The 13,342-nt window shown below is 40.4% G+C and overlaps 1 protein-coding gene across 1 annotated transcript in view; it reads right to left on the bottom strand.

Moving 5' to 3' along the window:
- The window catches only part of LOC110980553 (potassium channel, subfamily K, member 16-like), a 39,502-nt gene that overhangs the window by 8,333 nt on the left and 17,827 nt on the right, over positions 1-13,342 (bottom strand). Inside the window, exon 3 of the mRNA XM_087136891.1 lies at positions 424-596. Within this exon, the coding sequence (XP_086993017.1) occupies positions 424-596 (173 nt within the window). The remainder of the gene's footprint in view (positions 1-423; positions 597-13,342) is intronic.

Genomic DNA, 13,342 nt, shown 5'->3' with positions numbered 1-13,342 from the left:
TATTTCTCCCCAGGGACAGAAGCACTGAAGGGAAGACCCCTTAAAATCCTCTCACTGAATCCCATGTACTGTGGTCACATACTTTCAAAACAAGAAAAACCTTAACGGTGATGGACTGCTGTTTTGTAGGAGTGCCTCTTTTCATTAATGTACAATTAACATGGCAACAGTCCAATCTATCATAATTCCTGGCAAGCATATCCCGTCGCTAGCTACATTCAGTCACAAGTCATTCATATGAACTGTGAGCCTTTGTCACTGTTCATGCATTCTGTCATCTGTGACTGGACTTATGAAAGGACCGACTGGACACATAGACTCAATCAACTACAACCCTGAAAAAGTCCTCAGTAAGAGTTCTACATTCCAACAAATCTATTTCTAATTTTCATCTGTTTACTATTCTCCTCCTTGACTGCTCACCTTTGGGTGTCTCAAGCAGCGGTCATCAAATCTCTTCTCTAGAATACTGGCTCGCTGCTTCAATATCTCGGAGATTGCAGCCATGAGAATACCAAAGAGAGGGATACCAATCAAGGCATAGATAACGCAAAACCCACGCCCACCATTAGTGGATGGAGATATGTGGCCATAACCTGCATATTAAAAGACAAAATAAAAAATGAGAGAACAAAATGACATCTGAACAAATGCACTGACATGTAAACACACAATGAATACATAGCAAACAGAAAAAAAGGAACAAATCAATAAAAAGAAAGCAGGACAGGAAAGAGAATCCTGTACTATTTAATTAATTTTAAACATCACTAAGAATTGATATGATGTTTGCCATATGATATCCCCAAAAAGTAAGATTTCAAGAATTTTAAACACTGTCACATTTCAATATATCAGGTCCCCTTTTCCAAAATTCCAAAGAGAGAACCCATGAATATTTTGTGGAACCCAAAAAATTAAATAGGGAATAAAAACTGACAAATTTGTCTCGATCTGGTACACATACACACGCTGGCCATGAAGAGGAAAGACAAAGTTAGTAACCAACTGTGTGTCAGAAGGGAAAGTCAACCAAAGTGACACCTCAGTGATCTGAAATGGTCCTCAGGACAAACCTTACAAGACAGTTAGAGCTTGAAGGTGGTGTTCTCTCAATCATTATGCACATGAGCAACTGGTGGTGAAACTAGTGAGGGCGAAGGATGGTGAAGTCTGTCTCTCCCTTCAAGCTGGGCGGATCTAATGCCACCCCTTGGCAAGTCCCAAATACATGAAGTGTGCTCTAAGCCCCATACAGTGTATCAAATTCAAGAAAATAAACATCTTCTCTGGGATACTGCCTCACAACTTACCTACTTTCAAAATTCTTCTGCCACCACTGCATCTATCCATTTATCTTAAACAACTACCCCCCCCAAAAAAACAGGGTCTGTAAACAACGGAAAAGTAAAAAAAACTTGGCAGAATTGCCTCTGCCAATGTACACGTATCTTCATTATGACCCATCACTCATTCATCAAGGGTACATAGACTTTACCAATGTTTCAGCCAGGCCAATTTCTTTTGGTGCTTTTGAAGATTAATGCATGTTTTTTATCAGTGCAAAATACACGGGTTTCTATTTGCAAGACGGTCAAGTGCTTATCTAGACAGTCTATTGATGCACTGTGGTTGCTGACTCTGTACACAATCAGAAACATTTTTCAATATGATACAAGCAGTCAAGAAAAATACATACATACATGTACATGCATGTTCTTGTAACCAGAGCATTTATGAAGGCATTTTTAACGAAAGTACAAATAACAGAAAGATAATAGCTCTCCATGTTTTTAAATTGTCAACTTTATAATCAAGTTAATACATAACACCTAAATTGAATCTCCATCATCTGATGGTGTCATATCTTCAGTGGTTACCGTTTACACCCTGTTTGTTTATGTATCTCTGGGCTGTGCACATGCATGTTGTACAAGGCCGTGTGGGCGAGGAGAGAGGGAGATTGGTAATCTGGTAGGAATGCAGTAGAAGATTCAACCCACTCTAGGTGGGTGAGAGTCTACTGCCTGCAACCTACGTAGATTACCAATACATATGCAGAGTAGCACCGCACCAAAGGATGGTGGGCAGGCGAGGACATACTGTCAACATCCTAGCCCCAACCAGATGCAAGATAAGGAAGGAAGGAATCAAAGTGAGTGGGACACAAATAAGACACACTCAGGGTGTTGTAATAAAACAGAAACATAACAACAATAGAAAAGAGGATGGGTGTAACCCAGACTCACCACATTGCTTGATTGGGTGTATCTATCCACAGGGGTAGAGGACTGCCAGCAGTGGAATACTGTGATGCCTTAGAGCGGTCCTTCTGCAAAATATCACTGAGATAACAGAGGTGAATGTTGAGGGGGATCTGCAACATGCAGCTTTACCAATATCCACTCGTGCCCCCTTGGAGGTTGATGTAAGCGACCTCCGTTGCGTTGTTCGACCAGACCAGAACCATCTTGCACACTAACATCACCTGAAAATGAACGAGAGATTCGAAGATGCTTGGAGTTCAAGAACATTGATGTGAGAATCCCAGAGGGAAAGTTCACACTGATATGGAGTACGGCTGGCTCCCCTGCTGAAGTTTGAAGCATCCATCATGACAACTATGTCGTAACGAGGAGGAATGCAGGGAAGGCCCTCATTGAGATTGGCTTCGAAAGACCACCAGACCAGATGATCGCACATGAAAGCCAACATCAGAACTTGGAGATCAAGGCAGTCCATGCTCTCTCTGAAGTGGAATAGGAGGTGAAGCTGAATGGGCCACATGTGGAGTCAGCACCAAGGAACGAGGTTGATGAGGCTGGCCATCAGTTCAGGGAGGTGTAGCCACACCCGAGCACTCAACCCTTGGTAGCCCCGAAACAGGGCAACACACTGTATTAGATTAGACTGACTAACTATGCCACATGGAAGATTGAGGACAGCCCCAAGGAAAGTAGGTGTTTGCAATGGGGTTGGCCTGGATTTGTTGTGATTACTAAGAAACTGAGGCTAGTTGTGAGAGCGTACGCAGCCACAGTTGCCAACAGTCTCGACTCTGGTACAGCCAGTGATCAGCCAGACATCGAGGTATTGAAAGATGAGGATGTCGGACCGATGGAGATAGGCTTCCACTGCTTCAACCACCCTGGTAACCATTCTGGGAGTGGTGGAAAGACTGAAGGGGAGAGTCCGAAACTCGACCCCAGTATGAAAAGCGTAAAAACTGACAATCATCGGGGTGGATAGGAATGTGGAGCTATGCATCCTTTCAATCGAAGATGCCCAAGCCGGAGTGAAAGTCGACCGTAGAACAGTGCTTAGGGTCTCCATTCAGAATTTCTTTGGGCGGTTTTATATTGAGGATTGGTCTCCACTTTCTGGATTCCTTCTTCGGTGTGAGAAAGAAAGTGGACATGAAGCCTAAATGGGTGAGATGTGGTGGGACCGGGAGGATGGCCTGCTTTTGAAGAAGATCTGAAAATTCCGACTCCAGGGCCTATTGTTTGGAAAGATCATGTGGAACCAGAGTCGGTCGGAACATCATTCCAGATGGATAGAGGAGGCTCTTGAATTCTAGACGGTAACCTTTAGAAAGAGAAGTGAGAACCCATCTGTCCGAAGTAATTTCCACCAGAACCCTGTGAAATTTAGAAGGCCAATGGGTTCATAATTGGCAGCCGAGGGAGACGCAGAGTAGTCACCAGCGCCAATCACCGGCAGAGCACATGGGGGTGGCAGGTGAGGCCATGCTGGGATCTGGCTGCCGTGATTGGAATCGTGTCACGAGCAGCACGAGAGTGGGCAAGGGCCGCTGATTTTCTGGTCACTGAGCCCGGGCGAGAAGTCATAACCTCACGCCGGCCAAGAAAGCACCGAAACATCCCTTGGTACCAGGCAGGTAAGATCTGGTCAGTTCGGATCGAGGCCTGCCTATTATATACGGTCACTGTAGCGGTGGAAAACTGGCAGCAACACAGGGCTTCGTGACAAACTGCACGGAGGGGGCGGGGTAGATCTCCCAGCACATACTGTGACAGTAGCGAGGTGCATACTCAACAACAGCGGCAATACTCAAACAGTGAATTGTGTGAGCTGTATCAAGGCCTGCAGGCTCACCCATGTGTGAGCAGTGGAGTGGTACGGTATATCTCTAAACCCCACAGAGGACCGGCACGCTCTAACTGCTCGAATATTTCTGCAAAGGTGGGGCTACAAGACCGAATGGTAATGGTAATGTTGGCACAGACCGGCCAACCATGGGCATGCAGTGGAGGGGCATGGTATATCCTTGAGCCCCCCACTGGCACGCTCAAACTACTGCGAGTTCAGCGAATTATTAAGGTAATCAGAATATATATACAAAAGGAACCAAAATAAATAATAGAATAACAAGACGATGTTCTTCAAATTTATTCTGAAAATGGAATATAGACATCATATACAATGCCAACAGGTGGAAGGAAACCTACTGATAGGGAAGACCCGACTGGGTCTAGGCAAGGTCAAAGGGTAGTCTACCAACCTGCGCAAGACTGAAACGAAAGAAAAACGTGCTTCAAAAGCAATAAAGGAATAGTCTTACCGTTGAGAAGCACGAAAATAATTAATGGTAGAAAGAATAAAGGGATGATCAAGAAATGACACCAAAATAAAGCTTATAGCAAAGGAAAAACTCTTGAAAATATCAGAACTGGACAAAACCCCATCTGTGAGTAATGGCGCCAAGAAAAAGTTGAAGATCATGGAGGCCGCTTCTGCAGGAGTCGAGCAAGTGAGGGGACACTGCTGGGTGATCAAGAATTTAGCGAATAGAGTAATGGACTTGGAAATAATGCATACGTATTGGTAATTTGCATTGATTGCAGGCACTAGATGTACAAATTACACTGGAGGAACTAAAACAAGAAAAATTCATACGACACCAAACAGAATGTAGACACAAATCACATGTACAGTCGACTCTCGTTATAAAGAACACTGTTATAACAAAATACTGTTATAAAGAACAGATTTCAGGCACCCCAATTTCTTGAATTGTTACGTGTTTCTTTGTTTTTACACTCCTTTTATAACAACGTCCTGGTTATTACAAAGTAATTTGTCTGATCCCTGCAACTTTGTTATGATGAGAGTCGACTGTCGTACTGGTACACAATATATATGTAATAAGGGAACGACTAAAAAACAGAATGCACAATGCACACAAGGACACCAACCATGATAGAAGAATGAACAAGATTCATATATGAACTGAGGAACTAATTGACAACAAACACACATTCAGAATAAAGTCAAAGCACACAAAGTAATGTAAACATGGAATTAGAGGTAAAACTGAAACACACCGGAACAAATAGCAAGGAGCTTTTAAAAAGGAAAAGGACAAATGGCAACAATTAAACAAACTCAAAAGAACAGCAAATGGCATGAGCTGAGAGCAGGAACTGGTAGTGGATGCTTCTCTCGCCAGGTAGAAGAGCAAAGTATTTATGCGATGTAGTAACTTCATGAATGAGAAACATTCCCGAGCACAGGGGCATGACAACACTTAACCGCCCTCCTTAACATGCACATTGCTTGTATGTTCCATGAAGACTTGACCAAAGTCCCCATAGTCACATCAAATCAAATCAGGATCAACACACAGTGGTTGAAACCACGACAATCGAAGCTATCCTTGGAGGCACTATGTTGTCATGGAAATCTGTCTGAATGAGAAATCATCCATGTCAAGTGTTTACTAGCAGAAAATTTGCCACACTACCAAAACTGTGCATGTACATCCACACAGGGCATGTACAATGTGCCCCTATCCCCAGGCCTTGGGCATCATACATGTACATTTAAAGTTTGAGATCTCAAGGTGCAATTTTTCTTCAACTTTCAGGGATACTTTTGATGGCAACACAACCTTTCAATACTGGCTGTCTTAAAGTGAAAAGTTCAGATTAAAAAACTGATGAACACCAATCTCATCTGACATCAATTTTACAAACCTGGGGAAAATCCATCCACCACATGAAGTTTCAGTGTTAATGACATCCCCAATGTCATCCATTCTATAGATGCATCCAAGAAGATACGAGTACATACACATATGCACCCACACATTCCTTTGAACTCTATTCAAGTGGACCTTGACCAGTTGCAGATGGGGGGTCAAGGGACAATAAGGTTCCAATTTTTGTTTTGAAAAATAATGAAAAGGTGATTTTTGTCCACTACATGTATGTTATTTCCCTACCTTCCAAAGTTGTGTAAAATCCCCCCCCCGCCTCACCCTCAGAGAGGCAATGAAAGGGTTACGTAAAGAAATCCCCCACCGCCATAAACCCCACAAGCCCCCAAAATTTGGTTCAGGATCTGCCCTTAGCAGGGATGTAACTAGTCTATCAGTCATCCATCAGTCTGTGCAGAGGAAGTGTCTTGCAGCTGTAGATACATGTACCATTCTAAACCATGGTCTTCCCCAGCTTTACAGATTACTGCAGAGAAATCCTATTAGAAATCATGCATCTGAATATCCCTAGACAGGCAAAAGTAGGGCAGGCAGTAATGGACGATCCTTCATCTCTTACTGTGCTACGTTATTAACAGCTTGAGAAATTGTGACAAATACATATATGGACCATGTATATTTTGATGTCAGGGTAAGCTTCTCCACCATGGCATATTGGGTGAAATTTATGAGGAGGAATCCAGGGGAGTGTGCATTTTTTTGAGGCGACATTGACAAGAAATGAACTCTGGTTTGTACATACATGTAGGTTCAAAATTTTAAACCAGGGGAGGGCTTCTTCTCAGTGCTTCTTCAGATGGCTAACTACATGTAGTCTTGGTGTCATGACTAATTTTGCGATACAAATCATCACCAGACAAATCTGTATCACAGGAAGCGGCTGGTATACCAGTACAAGTACCTCAAAAAGGGCGTTACCACAGTGAATTGCATTATACACTACACACTGCATGCATATCGGGTCGCAACTATGTACGTACATGTACATGCAGAATCAGTGTTTGATTTCTCCTGTATTACAGTGCATTTTGCAACCCAATATTGACTAAATGCTATGCACTTTCGAAAATAAATCACTCTTTCTGCGATGCAAAATGCACAGGGTTTTTAATTGCAACAACGATTTGATACACATACATTGGGGCACATTCAGTGTTCGATTTCCTTAAAATATCTGCATTACAAAAACTGCTATAAAATAATTTGTTTGTATAGCATTGTTTGTATAGCAATTGCCTAATTTTGTGTAGCAGGTTTTTTACAAGATAACTGCATGAAACACTAAATATCTATATCAACAGAAAATAATACATGTAAAACAGTCTTCAACAATGGTCTTTCAAATCATTTTCAGAGTAAAAAATTTATGTCCTAAAATTACCAGGGATGGCAGTGGTTTCTTAGGCTAGGGTTGGAAATTGTTTTTACAGTGGGCAAAGTAGGTGTAAAATACCTTAAAAAATATAAGTAAAACACCTAGAAATAGTTCCAGATGCACTTCTTAATTAGCTCACTAAAAGTACTACTTCAGGAGAAAACTAGCAATTTTTCTCAAACACTACAAAATTTTGACAGATGAAAAATATGATGAAAATTCTTCTTTTTTTCTAAAATTGTCCTCATTAAAACAATCTATAGATTGCAGATTACTGTGCAGAGTAATTGGCATACATAGTTAATTTTTCTGTATGATGCTTCAGAGGATAGTTTTGTGTACAAAGTGTTTACAAAAGACAGGTGACGAAAAGCATCCCTGGGGGCACCTGCATGAGTGTGTTTTACAGAAGAAACGACAGAGTTCACTCTAACATGCTGCCTTCTGTTGATTATAAAATTGATAAGTCAAACCCATGAAACAAGTTTCGGATTTACATTCCAGTTATTTAGTTTTCAAACCAGAATGTGCAGTTGGATGAGTTAACCCTCAAAGAGACAGGTTATTTTGGTCTATGTCACCACCAGAAGGGGGTGGAATCCACCCTGCCCCAAACTTGGTGGTGCCACACTCAATTTTGTTGAAACTTGGCATGCATGTAACAACACTCCTTGTCATTATAAATGTGAAATTGAACTCAATGAGACATATAGTTTTGTAGTTACATTCATTTGAAATTCAAGGCTACTTGCATGCCAGCTCATGTATTGAGAATCACAGTGGAAAAAGAATACATTTTTGGCTGACCTGTCTTGGAAAAATGCACGCTGCACGAGAACAGTATGTAAGACTTTCACAAAACTGGCGTCAAAATGGCAGCAGGAGTTACTCTAAAAAATCCTAAAGGCTCAGCACCTGAAAAAAAATGCATTGCGGTGATAGCGATATCGGAAATCATGTCGGGCGGGGCAGAAGTATGGGCCACTATGCATAAATCACTCATTTCCTCAAATGTTCCTTTTGGAAGTGCACCTGCTATCAACTATTTTCCGCAATTCCGGCACTGACTTGCTATCAGTGGATGCTTAGAACAGTGTTTAAAGGGAACCATTAATTGGTCAGCTATGAGGGCCTCAGAGGCAATTAAATCTTGTCCCATTGCCGCACATGAATTAACAGTAGTGTTGTGACCTCTTGGACGTTACATACCAGTACATGAAACTCACACATTATTTTCAGCTGTGCATGGAAATCAAATTTATTAAACTTGTTATAAATGAGTTTACATAACAGTACATTACTTATTTCATCTGCCAGAACAAAATTTTTCTTGGGTTTATACCTGTAATGGTCTGCATGTACCAAGAGGTACCTTGCTAAGCGCTTCTACAATTATTCAATCAAAAAAAGGCTGTCAATTTTATTTTCATATCATTTTTTTCCCTTTATTTTATGTTTCAGGTTTTTCTGAGCTTCTTTACATTTCTTGCATGTTTATGTTGGAAATAGTCTTTTGGTCTCATGTAAAGTTGAATTCTGAAAAGATCCATGGCTTCTTGATGGTGAACTCTTTGACTATCTTTGTGGGGATGAGCATGCTTTCACAAAAGCCAAAGTAAACTGAAATCACCTCAGCTAATGACACTTGCTCTAAGTTGTCCACAGTATTCAGTGAGTACGTCCAAGGTGGTGCTCATCAAGCGTTCTCAAAGGCATTCCCTGAGGCACTTGAAAACATGACACGACCAGGATTATCAGTTGGATCTTCTCTGCATACTCTCTCACTTTATAAGGACAGTAGACTAGGATTAGATGGATTGTGCAGTGGTAACCCAAGTAACCCAAACCAGTTAATGGTCTTGCTCGTATGCCCCAGCAATGCTCAAAATGGCACATACACTATATTCTCTCTAGTCTCTACTTATACTTTCAAGGGACATCATCACATTGCCTGTAAGAGTGACTGCATGAACCGTGCAAATCTGCTGCGAATCCTTCCAAAGCTTAACTGGTGAACTTAATAATCTAGAAGGATTAAGGTTAAAAATGACGAACAAAACTTCGCATTTGCCATAGCTAAAAAGTGCTCACTTGGTACAGTCATTAAAAATGGAAATAAATGAGATTTTCTTTTAAAACAGACTTCTAAAATGGTTTTGATCACTATTTTGATTGATGCTACACATTCCTGATGAAACCCATCACATTATTTTCCTCAGATGCAATACATCACTTGGTGATTCAGTGACACATATATACATGTACTCGTACATGTAATATACATGTACATGTACATGTATAGACAAGAGAATGAAAGTGGTGCTATATTGTCACTATATTTAATCAATACATTATCAGCTACTCCCCTGAGTGTTGAGAGTTGAGAGAGAGCAACTCAAGTGCTCAGAGGTACTAGTAGCTCTCCCACAACAACAAAGTGATTGGCACACACAAGGCAAATGGTCTACATTTTTGGGTTGTGTTAGTTGAATGAGTGACACTAAATGACAGTGTTGTTGAGCTTCATTTACAACCATGCTCTTGCATACATGTTTCTAAAGCAATTTCCATCATGTTTAAGAAAAAGAGCAATGTTATATGCGCAGCAATCGAGGGGAAACTGTGTTTGGCCACCAATAACAGAGCAGGTCCTCTCCGTTTGAAACAATATTCGGTACAATGATAAAATACAACTGACCAGAGCAAATACATGTACTCGTAGGAGGCCTTAAATAGGCAATTTTTAGGACTGAAGTAGGAGTGTTTTTAATATTACCAAAAGAAAATTGTTTATCTCAAGGCTCTGAAAATCAGGGTCACAAGAGTTGAGGGTTTCAACATCAAAAGATATCAATGCAGACAAAAGACAGAGCATATCAATGCAATTACATTGTTTAAGAACTGCCGCAGGAACAATCTTTGTTAATATTGTTGTTTTATTTACTTTAGCTAAAATAAATAGATAAATAAAAATCTTTCACACACAACCATTTAGGTCAGACCATGTAGATCTATGTTATTGTTTTTTTGCTCTTAGAACGATATGTACATGTCTAATGTCCCCAAATACATGTAACATGTCTGACAGCCTTCAACGACTACCGTTAGCCCTAGGCATCCATAACAGAATACAAATCAATGCCAAGCTAAGCAATGTGCACAGACAAATTGACAGACAACAACGGCAATTCAGACTCAGAATTGGAATAATTTTGTCTGGTTTATTTTCCTGGATGTTTTATTGTTTAGGCCACAGTGAAGACAAGCATCAATCTATTCAATTCCAGTGCAATCAATGGCTACAACACAGCCACTTACATATATGCATATGAACAACCTGCCAACAGATTGGACAAGCAGTGAGTAATGCCAAGACTGGTAATTTGGAGTAAAAAAGTGCAACATATTGCAAACATACATGTACAATGAAATATTCTTGGTTCAATGACATTTTGATGTATCAGGACCAGTCAAATACATGCAAACCACCATAAAATAAAAGATTTTATGAGTTTCTGTAGGCTCATTCTCCTAGTACAGTCTAGCGTCCACATTTATTTTGTTTGGAAGCTGTGTGTACTTTAGTCTCTCATGAATGCTAAATAGTCAAGAGTACATGTATATTAACCTTTCCTGGGGGAAGGGTTCATCTCCCCCATCTACACATAAATCAAAATAAAGAGAAAGCAAATTTGAGCCCCAAAATATGCCATTTCCATCAAAAGAGTCAAATGTCCTACCACCCTCTTTTCAAATACATTACAATATCTCCTACTCCATTACTGATTTCATATGTTACAGTGATACTTACTTAGATTTCTGACTTCCCAGAACCGTTGAGCATTCTGGCTTACATGACACTTGTTCATTGTTCATCCACTTCATCATATTGCACAAGCAGGTACCGATGTGTGATTAGGTAGGTTAAATGTTTGTCACTTTCATTAATATAAATTATGCCTTTCAAAAAAGATTGCCTACATAAGGCCTACATATACTCAGGACAATTGCTGGTTTCAACATACACAGTACCATTCATTCAAAAATTCTTGTGTTTCTGAGACACTTTAAATGCTGCTCTGCAAACTAATTGTACATTAAATGTACAGGTACTTATTGGCATACACGTACATGTACAGGACAAGAACAGGTGTGGTCTATACATACATTTTTTAAAAAAAGCAAACAACTTTGAGAAATATATCTCTTTTGAAAGAATGGTAGCGTTCTCCAACACATACATGTAAGAAAGACTTGGCACCCCTCTATGCTTGCTGCGGTGTGCGCCATGCTTAGAATACACTTTTTGACTCTACAGTATACATGTACGTATACAATATGATTAATAATGACCACTTTTCTTGCGATTCTAACCTCAAGACTCCCCAATAATTTTTGGCCTACCTGTCCTCAAGTTTGCAACACAAGGCAACCCCATGCTTAAATCGCCACACATGTACATGTACATCACCCCACATGGCAACAAATTTAGTCTGGCCTGGTAATTTGATTATATAGTTGTATTAGTGTGATTGCCTGGTAACCAGATGTACACTTGATCCGTGCAATGTTGGCGTGTGTAGGCTACGTGTGTACATATGTGTATGTGTGTATTATGTTTGATGTGCTGTGGCAGAATCATGATATAGTAGTGAGCGTCAGCTACGCATGAGCAGGCCTACAGTCCACAGGGTCATCCTTCCTGATCTTTGTTCACCACAAAGCCAAGTCACACTAATACTAGTCATGATAGAGATGAAGATGAAGATTGTGTTTCATTGTGTTTCACAGTCAGGTTCTTTTCATTATGTATGATTAAACCTTTGATAAAACCCTCAACATCCAGTCTCAAGGCTTACTAATAAGAGCTTTTGTTCAAGTTATTTTTGCTGATGACATTATTTAGCATTCTTCTACCCTGGACAAGACTTGCTCATGGTATGTTTTCCACTGAAATGAAAAACGTTATTTTTAAAATACGTCGGTAAGCAGCACACTAGTGAACTTTCCTTTGCTGGCCACAACGGTGTCTGTCTGGGTGGCCTGATTACTGATGATTCAATATCCCAGAATAACCAGGCTTACTTGAAACAAAAAGAAACACTTGCAAATTTAATACGCCTGCTTCTCAGTGTTCAGAGCTCGTGCTTGCAGACTTGTTGAGTACATACACTGTACATGTTCGTGGTCTGTTTTCGGTGTGCATGTTGTACGCATCATGGCAAAACAAAATACTCTAATTGCCTTTGGATTTGTTCCCCCTGGACCCCCCAACGACCAACAGTGCCTCCTGAGCCAAAAGAGCAAGGAGATGACCAAACAAGACGCAAACACAGAGATTCATTTTGTGATAGAGCCAAAAGTACTCGTGGTTAGAGCATCGATCTAACAAAGGTAAGGGTTCATCATACAGGCCTACTGTAATTTCATGTTCTAAATTACCCCCACCGGACAGCAGTGGCGCAAGGCTGGGCCGTCGGTTTGCGTTCCACGTCTCCTCACTGATTTAGGACTTGGATTAGTTGTTAAATACTTGTCGGTTTACAATAACTAACATGAGAAACATCTTGCTTTTGACACATTTCAGCCACCCGGATCCTTTTTACAATAGGTTCTGTCTTCAACAATATTTGGAATTGAAGAAAATTGAGGAATGGATGTCTGAATGGATGAACAAAAAAAGAAACACTTTCTTTTTCAAACAAGTGAGGGATAAAGTCGATTTTAATACTTTTACAACCCAGATCCCTTGGAACATGTCTTTCTAAATCAATAATTGAAAATACATGAAACTGTGGAATGCGGATACATGTACTCACTGGTACTGATCTTTTAACTGAATTTCTTTTTAGTAATTCTGTGCTAAATAAATTGAAGTCTTCTTAAAATCTTTAGCTCAAAAAAGCCTAGGGAAAATGAGCTCGCATTGGTCACAAACCCAGCAC

Source organism: Acanthaster planci, linkage group LG01, assembly GCF_054643075.1.
Source record: "Acanthaster planci isolate LZ-2023a linkage group LG01, COTS_SCS, whole genome shotgun sequence".
Classification (NCBI taxonomy): Eukaryota; Metazoa; Echinodermata; class Asteroidea; order Valvatida; family Acanthasteridae; genus Acanthaster; species Acanthaster planci.
This window is presented reverse-complemented; position numbering and strand designations above follow the sequence as displayed.